General features: G+C 33.4%; 1 protein-coding gene across 13 annotated transcripts in view; it reads right to left on the bottom strand.

The window, feature by feature from the left end:
- The window catches only part of ZNF438 (zinc finger protein 438), a 186,929-nt gene that overhangs the window by 21,783 nt on the left and 151,893 nt on the right, over nt 1–13,253 (bottom strand). For all 13 annotated transcript variants that reach the window (XM_063100637.1, XM_063100631.1, XM_063100636.1 and 10 more), the window contains one exon: nt 4,449–4,515. In XM_063100637.1, the coding sequence (XP_062956707.1) occupies nt 4,449–4,485 (37 nt within the window). In that variant the 5' untranslated portion in view covers nt 4,486–4,515. The remainder of the gene's footprint in view (nt 1–4,448; nt 4,516–13,253) is intronic.

Here is a 13,253-nt window from a genome sequence, read left to right on the forward strand (position 1 = left end):
TAGAACTCCTGCTTGGTATTTCATTAAAACAAAAACCAAAACAAGATTTAAACATTTTCATAGTATCTAATATGATTTATAAAAAAAAAATTTGAGAGCTTAAAGCATTTTCAACATAATTTAATAAGTTGAGAACCCAGTGCATGTCAGGCTGCTTTAAACCCTGCTAAACACAGAAAATTCATGAACTTTATAAAAGACCTAACTGATACTAAAAGTCCGAAACAAATAAGATCTTTTTTTCTAAACTTTTAAAAATATATGAATATTAACTAGCTACCCCAAGTGTTCCTTATGTGACTTCTAAAATGCTATAATACCAAAGTGTTTATGTCTTTAAGATATAAGTGTATACTTTTATGTTTGTAAGAACGAAGTACATAATTTTATGTCTGTAAGACATAAAAAATATGTTTGTAGGGTGTGCTATAAGTATTTATTTCTAAAGTATTTCATTAAATGAGAAAATCCAGGGTTTTTTGTAAAGATCCAAATATGAATTCACATGATAGACAGGGACGGCTGTGCCTTGCATTCAAATAATATACAGATTTTGAAAATGAGTAATAGTTGTACAGTACATGCTTAGCTAACTGCAATGATTCTGGAGAGGGCCATTAAGACCCACTGTGTCTTTGCCTCAAAGCCACTGCTCTCTCCCTGCCCCCACTTCTTATGACTCTCATTAAACAGAAATGATATGCACAATTTGAAAACTACATTTTAACAATACAAATGTTATGACAGAGTTGACAAAAGTGGTAGAAGACCTGTACAAGACCTTTCTATTGTAGCAGACTTGCCTAGGAAATGGCAAAACTAAATTGTGAAGCTGGCAAATGAACGGAATTCTGAGTGATTCCAGTGAAACAGACCCTCACTGGACTTAAATGAAGACTCTTTCCTAACCAATTAATAGTGGACTTGTTTTAACCAACTGTGTAGGGACTTAAAATTCATCCTGCCCTATTCAAGGTGTAAACATCAATCCTCAATTGGCAGTGAACTTCTCCTTCCTAGCACATAAAAAACATAAAATTGTCCTTGGCAGAGAGCCATTTAGGGATGTTGTTAACCTGTGAGTTTTCTTATCTGGCAAATAAATAAATTCACTTGCATCTTTTTTCTTTCTTTCGGAAGCTGGCCACCAGGGATTGAACCCTGGACCTCGGTGTTGTCAGCACCTTGCTCTAACCAACTGAGACAACTGGCCAGTTCCAATTTGCATTTTCAATCACTATGGAGTTTTTTTCCTTCCTTCAACAAATCTAAAGTGGAAGTTTACAACTATATTTGACCTTATGTTGTTTTCATGCCTTTTTTTAAAAAAACAGTTTATTACTTACTACAATTTACTCTTTTCCAACACACAAAATACCCATGTTTATATTTCTATTAGTTCATTACTTGAAAAATATTCCAAGAGAAAAAGAAAGTTATGGGAAACAGTAAATCCTTTCCCCAAATTCTGAATGGATGAGATAGAAAATTGTAACAAAATAAGTCTCATGAACTTCTGACAATTCTATAAATAATAATCTCATACAGAAAAGAACAATGACAACACAATTATAGTGGAAAAATTAAATATAGTGTAAATTATCATAGAGTGATATTATGATGTCAAATCTCTTTATCTGAAATTAAAAAACATTTAAATAGAAGGAACTAGAATTCTGCATTATTTTTCTCAGTTCATAATGCTGCTAGTTCTTCTAGCTTTAAATCCACATTCCCTATCCCTTAAATTCCACTTGGTTGACTTCTGTACATATGTTAATGACCTGAAAAAATGTCATCTCTTCTGTTGTGTTTCCTGACCAGCCTCAAAATCTGTAGTTTAACCAACTGTCCCCTCATCTTGGTTTTCAAAGTATGTCATACTCACTTCTGGTTTAGCATTCATCATGCTTTGTTCTAGTTAATTACATACATGTCCGCTCTTCCAACAGGATTTTGTGTTTCCTAAAAGCACAGGTTTCATCTGATTAATCTTTGGATCCCTTTAGCATCTGACATAGTTCTGGTAAGAATTACCCTGGTGATCATTAAACCTGCTTCCACTGCATGAACTTCTGTTAGAGGACCGTATGCTGGTGCAGTAGATTTTCCTTAAGCTCCATAATCTGTGTGTGTATGTGTGTGTGTTTATAAGTTGGGAATTCCAAAGTACCATAATTTATAGATAGCCATCAATGATTTGTTAAAGAAATCAATCAGCATTTAATTAATAAATGACATGTGCCTAGAAAACTTCTCGTCACATAATTATATTTGATTACAAAAATATAAAAATAATCATAGTGAATAAATCTGATATTTTTCTTTGCTAAAAAAATAATAACAGGAATCCAGGATGCACAGGAAGCATTTGAATGAATGAATAACAAATAACTGGGCAATACTTAGGCCTTGTACATACTCATATATGTTGCTTTCCTTTCTGAAGTAATTTCCCATAATATAAGTTAAAATTTCTGCCTACTATGGTTTAAAATAGCCTTAAGCATTCATATATGTAACTAAGCATAATATGTTTATCTTAAGAAAAGAAAAAGAGAGTTGATAAAAAGAGTATTAGAAATATTCTTTATAAATTTACAGTGTGACACTGGGGACAAATAGTGAGCTTTGGATTTTGATAGATCTGGGTTTAAATAGTAGGTCTGATACTTGGTGATAGTGGTTGGTGATCTTGGCAAAAGTACCTAATACCTTCTCCCTGAACCTTTAAAATAAATATTATATCCAACTTATTGTGAGGAATAAATAAAATAAAGGATATAAAATTGTAAGTAGAGTGAATGGAAGCACTTGACTGAGTTCTTTTAGCTATTATCTCTGTTTCTCTGTCAAATTTCAGGTCTGGAACTTAAGCATCTTTGGTCCCAGAAAAGACTGATGAGGAAGTTGCTAGAGCTACTGAACTTGTAGGCAGGCTCAGGGGGTCTATTTTCTGACTAAGCCAATGGAGGTAACTAAGCTTATGCAATAGTCCAGAGAGGTAGACACAAAAACAAAACAAAACAAAAAAACCCTGATGAGAAGCAAAGCAGACAAGAGGTGTGAGAGGGACATGCTTTATCTCTCTATATCACCCAGAAGCCAAGCAGTTCATTGCTTAGTCACTCACACAGACTTTTAGACCTTTTAGACTTAGAAAAGAAAATCTAGTAATCCTGGCTTTTCTAACAGGGAAATTGAGGCTTAGGGGTAAAATAACTTGTTGAGGTTCTATAGCTGCAGGTCTAGGAAAGAAGTCAGCTTTCCTGATTCTCGGTCCATTATTCCTTCTTCTAAGCAATTATGCCTCTTCTTACTTGCTCAAATGAAGAAGATGGTACCAGCTAAGACACTGAATTTCCAAACCCCAATCAACAATCCTCTACAGCACTAATCTTCCAAAGGATGTATACCAGAGAACACTTTTAGAAAACGCACACTCTTTATTTTTAGTTAGGGTTTCCCCTCCTTCCTCCCATTCCCTTCTCTTTTTTTGCTCTAGTATTCAGGGCTGGATGTTGTATGAGTCTCCAGGACTCTTACCCTCCCTTTGGCCCAATGCCTGGATGAGAACAAAGCCAAGATGTCTGCTCCCCCAAGATGGGCCCCCTAGATCATGCTTGGCTTTCTTAGGCCATTAGGCATCCCGAGCAGGAGACAGTCTCATGTCCATCTTACTGACCAGCCTCCAAAGATGGAGATAGCCCAGATATGAGTAACAACAATTAAGATCAATAGTCACTATCATCTTATAAGTGCCTACTATGCAATCAACAATATGCTGGGTGATTTAAATATATTATCTCCTATAGTCTCCGCATATCCTATATGGTGGGCCTTAGTATCTTAATTTTGTAGATTCTGTACCTAAAGTTACACAATTAAGTGGTAGAACTGTGTTTCAAACCCAGGTTCCATGCTCTTAAGAGTTATGACACTACTTTCCTCATTGGTAGAGAGATCAAAGAGTGTTTGCTCCATTTAAGGGTTCTTCATAGAAAATTCCCTCCTTTCACTAAAGGCTACATTCTCCACTAAGGCAGCCCAATTTTGCATCATTAAATATATCATTTTTTCTCACACACACATCAAAATTTCTCTTCTATGTGGCAGAGACTAGGTGGGGGCAGGGGAAAGACTTGTATTACTCCTAAAGGTTAGAGTGTGCCCTTTATGGTGAAGACAATTTAATTATTCTTTATTAAGAAAGAATTTTCAAGAATTTATCAACCTAGTCAATGAGGCATGTACTTATAACTCAGGAATCCATGTACACACTCAAGTAACTTGCCAAAGAAAATGAACTTTTATGTATAATTGTAATTTTTGTTTTTGATTCTAGGAAATAAGTCACATTATGATTAGAGATCAGTGACATTAAATATTTAAATTACAACTATTGACAACATACACATTACCATTTTCCTCAGTATGGCTTATCTTACCTTGATCTTTTGGTGGTACTGATAAAGAATTCTGCATTATGATGTATTTGACTTGAATAGTACTTTCCTAAAAATAACCAAGCACAAATAATAATTAGAAAATAATTGAGATGTCATATTAATGCATACTAAAAATATAAATTATAAGCTGGTTTTAGTCTTTCTATTTATAACTACATGAATAAAAAGAAATGGACTGAGCCATTAAGAACTGATGTTTTTATTTTCTCCTCATTTTTCTACAGACTGGATTTTACTGAATGTACTAGAATGGGTGTGAAGAGGAACACAATGACATGTTGAGTTAGGGAACTTACCTGCATCTCTGCTCTTGTAGAGTCATGTATAAGTTGGCAACATTAAGATTCCCTCAAAATGCCCCACCTGACAATTATGTTTCATATACTCTGTTTAAGAAGAAATAACTAAAACGTGTAACAGTGTAGGTAAAGGTAATATAATTGCAGTGTATTCATTTGATAATATATAATTCAGTCATTAAAATATGATTATGAAAATTATGTAGCATCACAAAAATTTTGATGATCCAATACATTGAATAAACAAATGACAAACTAGCATTACAACTGTATAAAAAATAAAGGCATAGAAAAACTCATGGCAGAAAATATGTATATTTGCATTATGTTTGGTGTTATGAAATTATGAGTGTTACCCTTCCCTCTCATTTTAGCTATTTATTGTCTATAATGTGGGGTTCCATATTAATAAAACATTTGAATATAAAAATAAGACAATTAAAATCCTTAAAAATATATGGGTAAATATTTTTATAAGCTTTCACACAAAGAAGTGTTTCTAAGCATGACACCAAAGACAGGAACCATTAAGATAAAGACTGATACATTTTTTTCACTTAAAATTTTAAATATTTTTTAAACAAGAAAATGGGGCAAAATTAAAAGGCACAACTTCTACTTCTAGATATGATAGACTAACAAAGACCAGATTTGCCATTCTGCCTAAAACAACCAAACCACAGACAGAATATATGAGCCAATGTTTTAAAAACATTGGATGTCGGGTCATGAAAAACTGATCCCTGAGAGACAGGAAACAATTGAGATGAGCACAGGACTACACTGCAGGGAGAAAACACCCTGGTGGAGATTCTCAGAGTACCAGAGAAAAGAGAGCTGCACAGAAAGAGCACAATGAAGATGGTCCCCATCGACTATTCACCTTCCTAATGATAAGCACATGCAAATGAGCAAACACTCTGAGGCCAGAGAAAGATTCAAGGTGCTCTACCCTCACAGAGGGACAGGAATATTGCTGCTACCACTAGTCAGACTGAAAATATTCATAATTCACAGGCACAGGTTAAAGTACACAGAAGGTCTTGCCTTAGTTGGGGGAGAATAATTAGCTTTAGACTGAACATTTCTTTGGTTTCACATAACAAATCTTAAAGAAAGACATGAAAGGGTCTAACTGTTTCCAAATATCTTAACTGTGCACCAGAACAAAACTCAAGAATATTTATAGAAATACAAAAATATTCACCACACACCAAAGTAAAATTCATAATGCCTAATATCTAATAAAAAATTAAGAAGCATTAAGAAGCAGGACAATATGATCCATAATGTAGAAAATAATTGAAATTGACCCAGGACTGACACAAATGTTAGAATTAGCAAACAAGAATATTAAGTGTATAACTGCATTTCCTATGTTCAAAAATTTAAGTACAGGCAGGAAAATATTTAAAAAGACCTAAATAAAATTTCCAGAAATGAAAACCACAATATATAAGATGAAGAACACACTGGATGGGGTTAATGTCATATTAGACATGTCAGAAGAAAATATTAGCAAATTTGAAGGCATAGCAATAGAGACTATCCAGAATGAAATTCAGGGAGAAGAGAGTAAAAAAGCAAAACAAAAAGAGCATCAGTGAGCTGTAGGACAATTTCAAGAAGCCTAATATACCTGTAGTTGGAGAGGAGAGAGATGAAAGAACAGAAAAAAATACTTAAAGAAATAATGTTAGAAAATTTCCAAATTTGATAAAGCTATAAACACACAGATCCAATCATCTCAAAAATCTGATGCACATGAAGCATGAAAACTATGCCAAGGTATATCATGATCAAATTGATCAAAACTAGTGAAAACAAATTTTAAAGGCAGCCAGAGAAAAAGGAACATTGCATACAGAGGAACAATGGAAAGGATAAGAGACTTCTTACTGGAAACAGTGCAAGTGAAAAGACACCAAGCAACAACTTTAAAGTACAGAAACAAACAAACAAACAAAAAACCCACCAACAACTCTGTAATCTAGAATTCTATGTACTTCCAGGAAAACTCCAGGCATCTGGTGATGTCTACTGAACATTTAAGGAAGAAACAATACCAACTATACATAAATTCTTTCAGAAAATTGAAAAGGAGGGAATCCTTACTATCTAAGAACTCAGTGTTATCTAGATACCAAAACCAGACAAAGCCATTATGAGAAAAGAAACCTACAGACCAATTGATCCTTTATAAGTACAGATGTGAAAGTTATAAACAAAATTTTAGCAAATCAAATCCAACAATATGATAACACATCATGACCAAGTAGGGTTATCCTAGGAATACACACTTGGTTTAACATTCAAAACCAATTTAATTCACCATGTTAACAAACTAAAAAAGAAAAACTACATAATCATCTCAACATATGCAGAAAATGCATTTGACAAAATCCAACATCCATTCCCGATTAGAAACTTTTAGAAAACTAAGAATAGAAGGGACCTTCCTCACCCTAGTAAGAGCATCTATGAGAAACCCAAAGTTAACAATATGCTAAATAATGAAAGACCAAATGCTTTTCCCTCTAAATTAACAAAAAACCAGGATATCTACTTTCACCATAGTATTCAACATTGTATTGGAAGTTCTAGACAGAGCAATAAAGCAAAAATAAATAAAATGTATCCAGACTGGGATACATACAATTGTCTTTATTTGCAGGTGGCATGATTATCTATGCAGAAAATTCAATGAAATCCACAAAAAAGCTCCTCAAACTAATGACTGCATTTAGCAATGTTTCAGAATACAAACAAACAAAAATAAATTACATTTCTATATGATAGCAACAATGAGAAACTGAGATAATTCAGAAACTGAAATTTAAAATACCATTTGTAATAGAACAAAAAAATGAAATAAATAAGGATACACCTGAAAGGATATGTGAAAGACCTATACACTGAAAACTACAAAACACTCCATAAGAGTAAGTCCAAAAGACCTAAATAAATGAAGAGATATGCCATGTTCACAAGTCAGAAAAGTCAATGTAGTTAAGATGGCAATTCTCTTCAAATATATCTACAGATTCAACATAACCCTAATCAAAATCCCAGCAGAATTTCTGCAGAAATTAACCAACTTATTCTAAAATTTATAAGGAAATGCAAAGAACTTAGAATATCCAAAATTGTCTTTAAAGAGAAAAAGAAAGCTGAAAGACTAATACAACTTTAGTTTCAAGACTTTTAAAGCTAAAACTATCAAGATAACATGATATTGATCAAAGATTGACAAATACATTAGTGAAATAGAACAGAGTCCAGAAATAAACTCACAAATATATGACTAATTTTTCATAGAAATCTAAAGGCAAATCAGTGGAAAAAGGATAGTCACTTCAACAAATTTGATATCCATATGCAGAAACAACAAAAAAGAACCTTGAGCTGTACCTCACACCATATACAAAATTCAAAACACATTATATACCCAAATGTAAAACCTAAAAGTATAAAACTTCTGAAAGAAAACATTGTGATCTTTGGTCAGGCAAAGATATCTCAGATATGGCATCTAAAGCATAATCTATAAAATAATAAGCTAACAAGTTAGATTTAATCAAAATTAAAAACTTCTGCTTTTCAATAGACACTGTTAAGACAATGGGAGAAAATATTTGTAAATAATAAATATGATTAAGAAATTATATCCAAAATAGAAAGCTCTTAAAACTCAATAAGAAAACAAACAACCCAATTTACAAAATGGGCAATGAATCTAAACGTACAATTCACCAAAAAGGATATATGGTTTACAAATAAGGTCATGAAAAGATGCTCAATATCATTAGCTATTAAGAAAATGCAAATTAAAACCAAAATGAAATAACACATCTCTAGTAGAATGGCTGATAATTAAAAAAAAAATTGACTTCAGCAAGTGTTGGCAATGATGTAACAGAAATAGAAGTCTTATATATACACTGCTGGTGGTAATGTAAATGGTAGCTACTTTGAAAAATAGTTTGGTATTTTCTTCAAAAGTTAAAGATACATCTACCATGTGACCCAGCTAATCCCTTCCTACTGACCCAAGAGAAAACGAATATGAATGTTCACAGCAGCTTTACTTGTAGTAGCCCCAAACCAGAAACAACCGAAATGTTCATCAACAGGTGGAACATATAAACATTCAATGGAATGCTACTTAGCAGTTTAAAGAAACAAACTATTGATCCACATTAACAGATTCAGGAATGAATCTGCAAAAACATTACGCTATATGAAAGAAGCCAGACAAAAAGAGTACATACTGTATGATTCTACTTTTACAAGAGTTTAGAAAATGTAAACTATAGTGACAGAGAGCAGACTAATGGTTGCCTGGGAACAGGGGAGACAGGGAGGGTTGGGAAGAAGAACCTTCAAGTGGGCATGAGGAACATATATCCATGCATTGGAGTGAAGGATATATTCATTATCTCGATTGTGGTTAAGGTATATATATAAAAATTTATTGCATTGCATTTCAAATATGTGCAATTTAGTATATGCCAATTATATCTTAACACAGCTGTTAAACCACTAAAAAGTAAATATTGGGGGGGGAATTAAAAAGTTAAAATAGACATAATAGACATGCATTTATTCACTTAACAAGTGGTGTTTGAGATACTACTACACACTCTGGAAAGGATATACAAAACATGGTCCTCGTGCTCATATCTAGCATAAAGCAAATTAACAAGAATGAGAAAACATTCCACTATAAAAATTAGCAAAGACTTAAAAAATTTATAAAATAAGTCATTTAAATTAGTAATCATTAGAAAGAATACGCCATACTAAAAATCAAAGAAATGCACAGTTCTAAAATAAAACCACTTTTGTTTGTCTACAAGCTGGCAAGAAAATAAGTAAAATAACACAAAATGTTGGGAAAGTCTGAGGAAAGGGGCATGCTCATTTACTTTGTGCTATATGGTTGGTACAAACTCTTTGGGGGTAGTTTGGCAATGTGAATCCCAAGCCTTAAAGTTCTGCATTCCTTTTGGCCCAGATCTTCCTTCCACTTCTAGAAATTTATCTCAGAAAATCATCATGGAAATGTGTAAAGCATTATCTCTATTATGTTTACAAAAAATTTCAGGGTGCTATTTAAAATACACAAAAAATGCAAAACTCTTATGCCAATTGGGACATATTTTTATAATGAAGCTATTTTTAAAAATGTTTCTTAAAATCTGAGAAAAGTTTGTTTCTGTATAAAAGGGTTAGTTACAGAGCAGCATAATTTGATTTCTGTTTTATACCTATGGATATATTACAAAGTTTACCCAATGAACAACTGCTACCTTTGCAATCAGAAAAAAATAATACTAGTTTTTATTTTAGTTGTTTTGGAATACTATAACATATTAGAAAAAAAGTGCCATTAAAATAATTTTAACCATACTCCCAGTATCTTGGTATTTAAAGTAGAAAACTCATTCAAATGGAGTTATATTGTCTTTTGCTGCCACACAAAGCACTGCTATATTTAATTCCATTGTAATTATGAAAAATGAGTAATTTATGTCATAAATACACATAATACTTATTAAAGAAAATATTCGGATAATCACAATATTGCATATTATGATTGGATTGGATTCATTATATAAATATGATAGAGAAAAAGATATATCAGTCACCTAAAATCTAAACGGCATTTTTCAGACTTTATACAAGGAAAGTCAATGTGCATTTTGGTACTCAAGGCATCATGGTATACCACTAGCAGTCACTGTGTCCTTCACAGTATGCAAGAATTGCTGAAAATTATAACCTGACTTTTCTTACTTGAATTGCTGAAAGGTATAAGTAAAAAAATCCCATCAGAAAGGAACAAAAATTAAATAATGCAAACAGCAAATGCCATCAATTACAGCAAGATCTAATACAATGTGCTTTATAAATCACTTTTATATTACTTTTAACTTTAGTTAATATTCCATTTTTAAACAGAGTTGATTAAAAATGAAAATTAGGTGAATTGGTTACTTGAGAAAGTGACAGCTTGATGGTGTTGGAAATGGAAATTTTCCATTTATTCCTTGTTGAGAAAACCTAAGGCAGACGTTGCATTGTCTTTGTTATGCTGCCTTGCAAAGGTTCCTAAAAATAAATTTAGATAAAGAACCTTAGAGAATAAAAGAAAATCCTTTGCTCTATGCTCAGAAGCTTATTAAGATTAACCCATCATGTATGTGTGCCAGTGCATGCTCATCTGTGTGTGTGCGCACCAATCACAGAGTTGCACAGAGTTGTCAATCTAGATTATTATTTCCAGGAAACTATTTCCTAGGGAATAAACATGTCATACATCACCAGGCCAACACACCGTCATTCAGACAAATGTCATAATATAATAAATTCAGCTAGGAGAACTTGAAAAATGAAAATGTAAAAAATAAAATAAAAGGTAATGAGTCTTTTGGTGTCTTACAATTGATGATTTACAACAGGCTCTCCTTTCTATATTGAGATGATGCTACTAACCTACTCTGATTGGGCAGAAGTTCTTTTTATAGTCTGCCTTCTAGTTTTGATTCTACTGTGATCTTGTGCCTCTTGATTTTAGAGCATAATGCGGTGATAGTTCTACAAGATTTTAGGTTTGGGGCTAGAATCAGAGTTAGTGCATCCAAAGATGATGGCTTCACTTAGACTGCACTCTACACTATAGCTCTTTTGCAATGAATGTTACTATATGCTAGACCCCACTGTAAGGTAATTTTCACACACCTCTTATCCTCACATGAGGATAACTGTTATCACCAAGTTAATTAATTGAGGCTCAAAGAAAATTAAGTAACTTGCTCAAGGTCACTCAGATGAGCTAGAATTCATTCCCCAGGTGTGTCTGATATTTAAGTCCATATATATGCTCATGCTTTCCTGTGTGCAGATTCTACCTCTCCCTCAATCCTGCCTCTCTTTTTCTTTCTCATAAATACACATACACACATACATGTGTGCATACACCAAGTCAATGGAAATCTATACAGAACATCTTTGTGCCGAATATTAGAATTAAAGGAAAATCAGTGAAACAAAGAATGGGAAGAGCAAAGTAACAGGGAAATAACAGGGAAAAGTATTTAGATAAGTTGGGAAAGGAATGAATCTGATAAATAAAAGAATTCAGGGTGAAATGATAGCTATCTTCAAATACTTGAAGAGCTGTTATTTGGAAGCAGGATTACAGGAATCCTATGTAACTCTAGTTGGCAGCACTAGGACCAGTTAGGGACACAAAGTTACAAGGAGACAAATTTCAATTAGATGTAAGAAAGAACTTTCTTATGCCTCCAGCTTTATTTTTTTTTGCTGAGCATTGCTTTGGCTATTCGTGGTCTTTTATTGTTCCATATAAATGTCTGAATAGTTTTTTCCATTTCTGAGAAAAATGTCTTTGGAATTTTGATGGGGATTGCATTGAATTTGTATATCACTTTGGGTAGTATGGACATTTTCACTATGTTGATTCTTCCAATCCAAGAGCATGGAATATCTTTCCATCTTCTTGTATCCTCTCTAATTTCTCTCAGCAGTGGTTTGTAGTTCTCATTATAGAGATTTTTCACCTCCTTGGTTAACTCAATTCCTAAGTATTTTATTTTTTTGGTGGCTATTGTAAATGGGCAGGCTTTCTTGATTTCTCCTTCTGCATGTTCACTATTGGAGAAAAGAAATGCTACTGATTTTTGTGTGTTGATTTTGTATCCTGCTACTGTGCTGAAATCATTTATCAATTCCAACAGTTTTTTTGTAGAGGTTTTAGGCTGTTCGATATATAGGATCATGTCATCTGCAAACAGGGACAGTTTGACTTCATCTTTTCCAATCTGGATGCCCTTTATCTCCTTCTCTTCTCTGATTGCTCTGGCTAGTACTTCCAACACTATGTTGAATAGGAGTGGTGAGAGTGGGCATCCTTGTCTAGTGCCTGTTCTTAAAGGAAAAGCTTTCAGCTTTTCCCCATTCAGGATGATATTGGCAGTGGGTTTGGCATATATGGCTTTAATTATGTTGAGATACTTTCCCTCTATACCTAACTTATAGAGGGTCTTTGTCATGAATGAGTGCTGAACTTTATCAAATGCTTTTTCAGCATCTATAGAGATGATCATATGGTCCTTGTGTTTGAGTTTATTAATATGGTGTATCACATTTATTGATTTGCGTATGTTGAACCAACCTTGCATCCCTGGGATGAATCCCACTTGATCGTGACTTTAAGCTATACTACAAAGCTATAATAACCAAAACAGTATGGTACTGGCATAAAAACAGACACACTGACCAATGGAATAGAATAGAGAATCCAGAAATCAACCCACACACTTACTGCCATCTGATCTTTGACAAAGGCACCAAGCCTATACACTGGGGAAGGGACTGCCTCTTCAGCAAGTGGTGCTGGGATAACTGGATATCGATATGCAGGAGAATGAAACTAGATCCATACCTCTCACCGTATACT

The sequence above is a fragment of the Cynocephalus volans genome, chromosome 6 (assembly GCF_027409185.1).
Source record: "Cynocephalus volans isolate mCynVol1 chromosome 6, mCynVol1.pri, whole genome shotgun sequence".
Classification (NCBI taxonomy): Eukaryota; Metazoa; Chordata; class Mammalia; order Dermoptera; family Cynocephalidae; genus Cynocephalus; species Cynocephalus volans.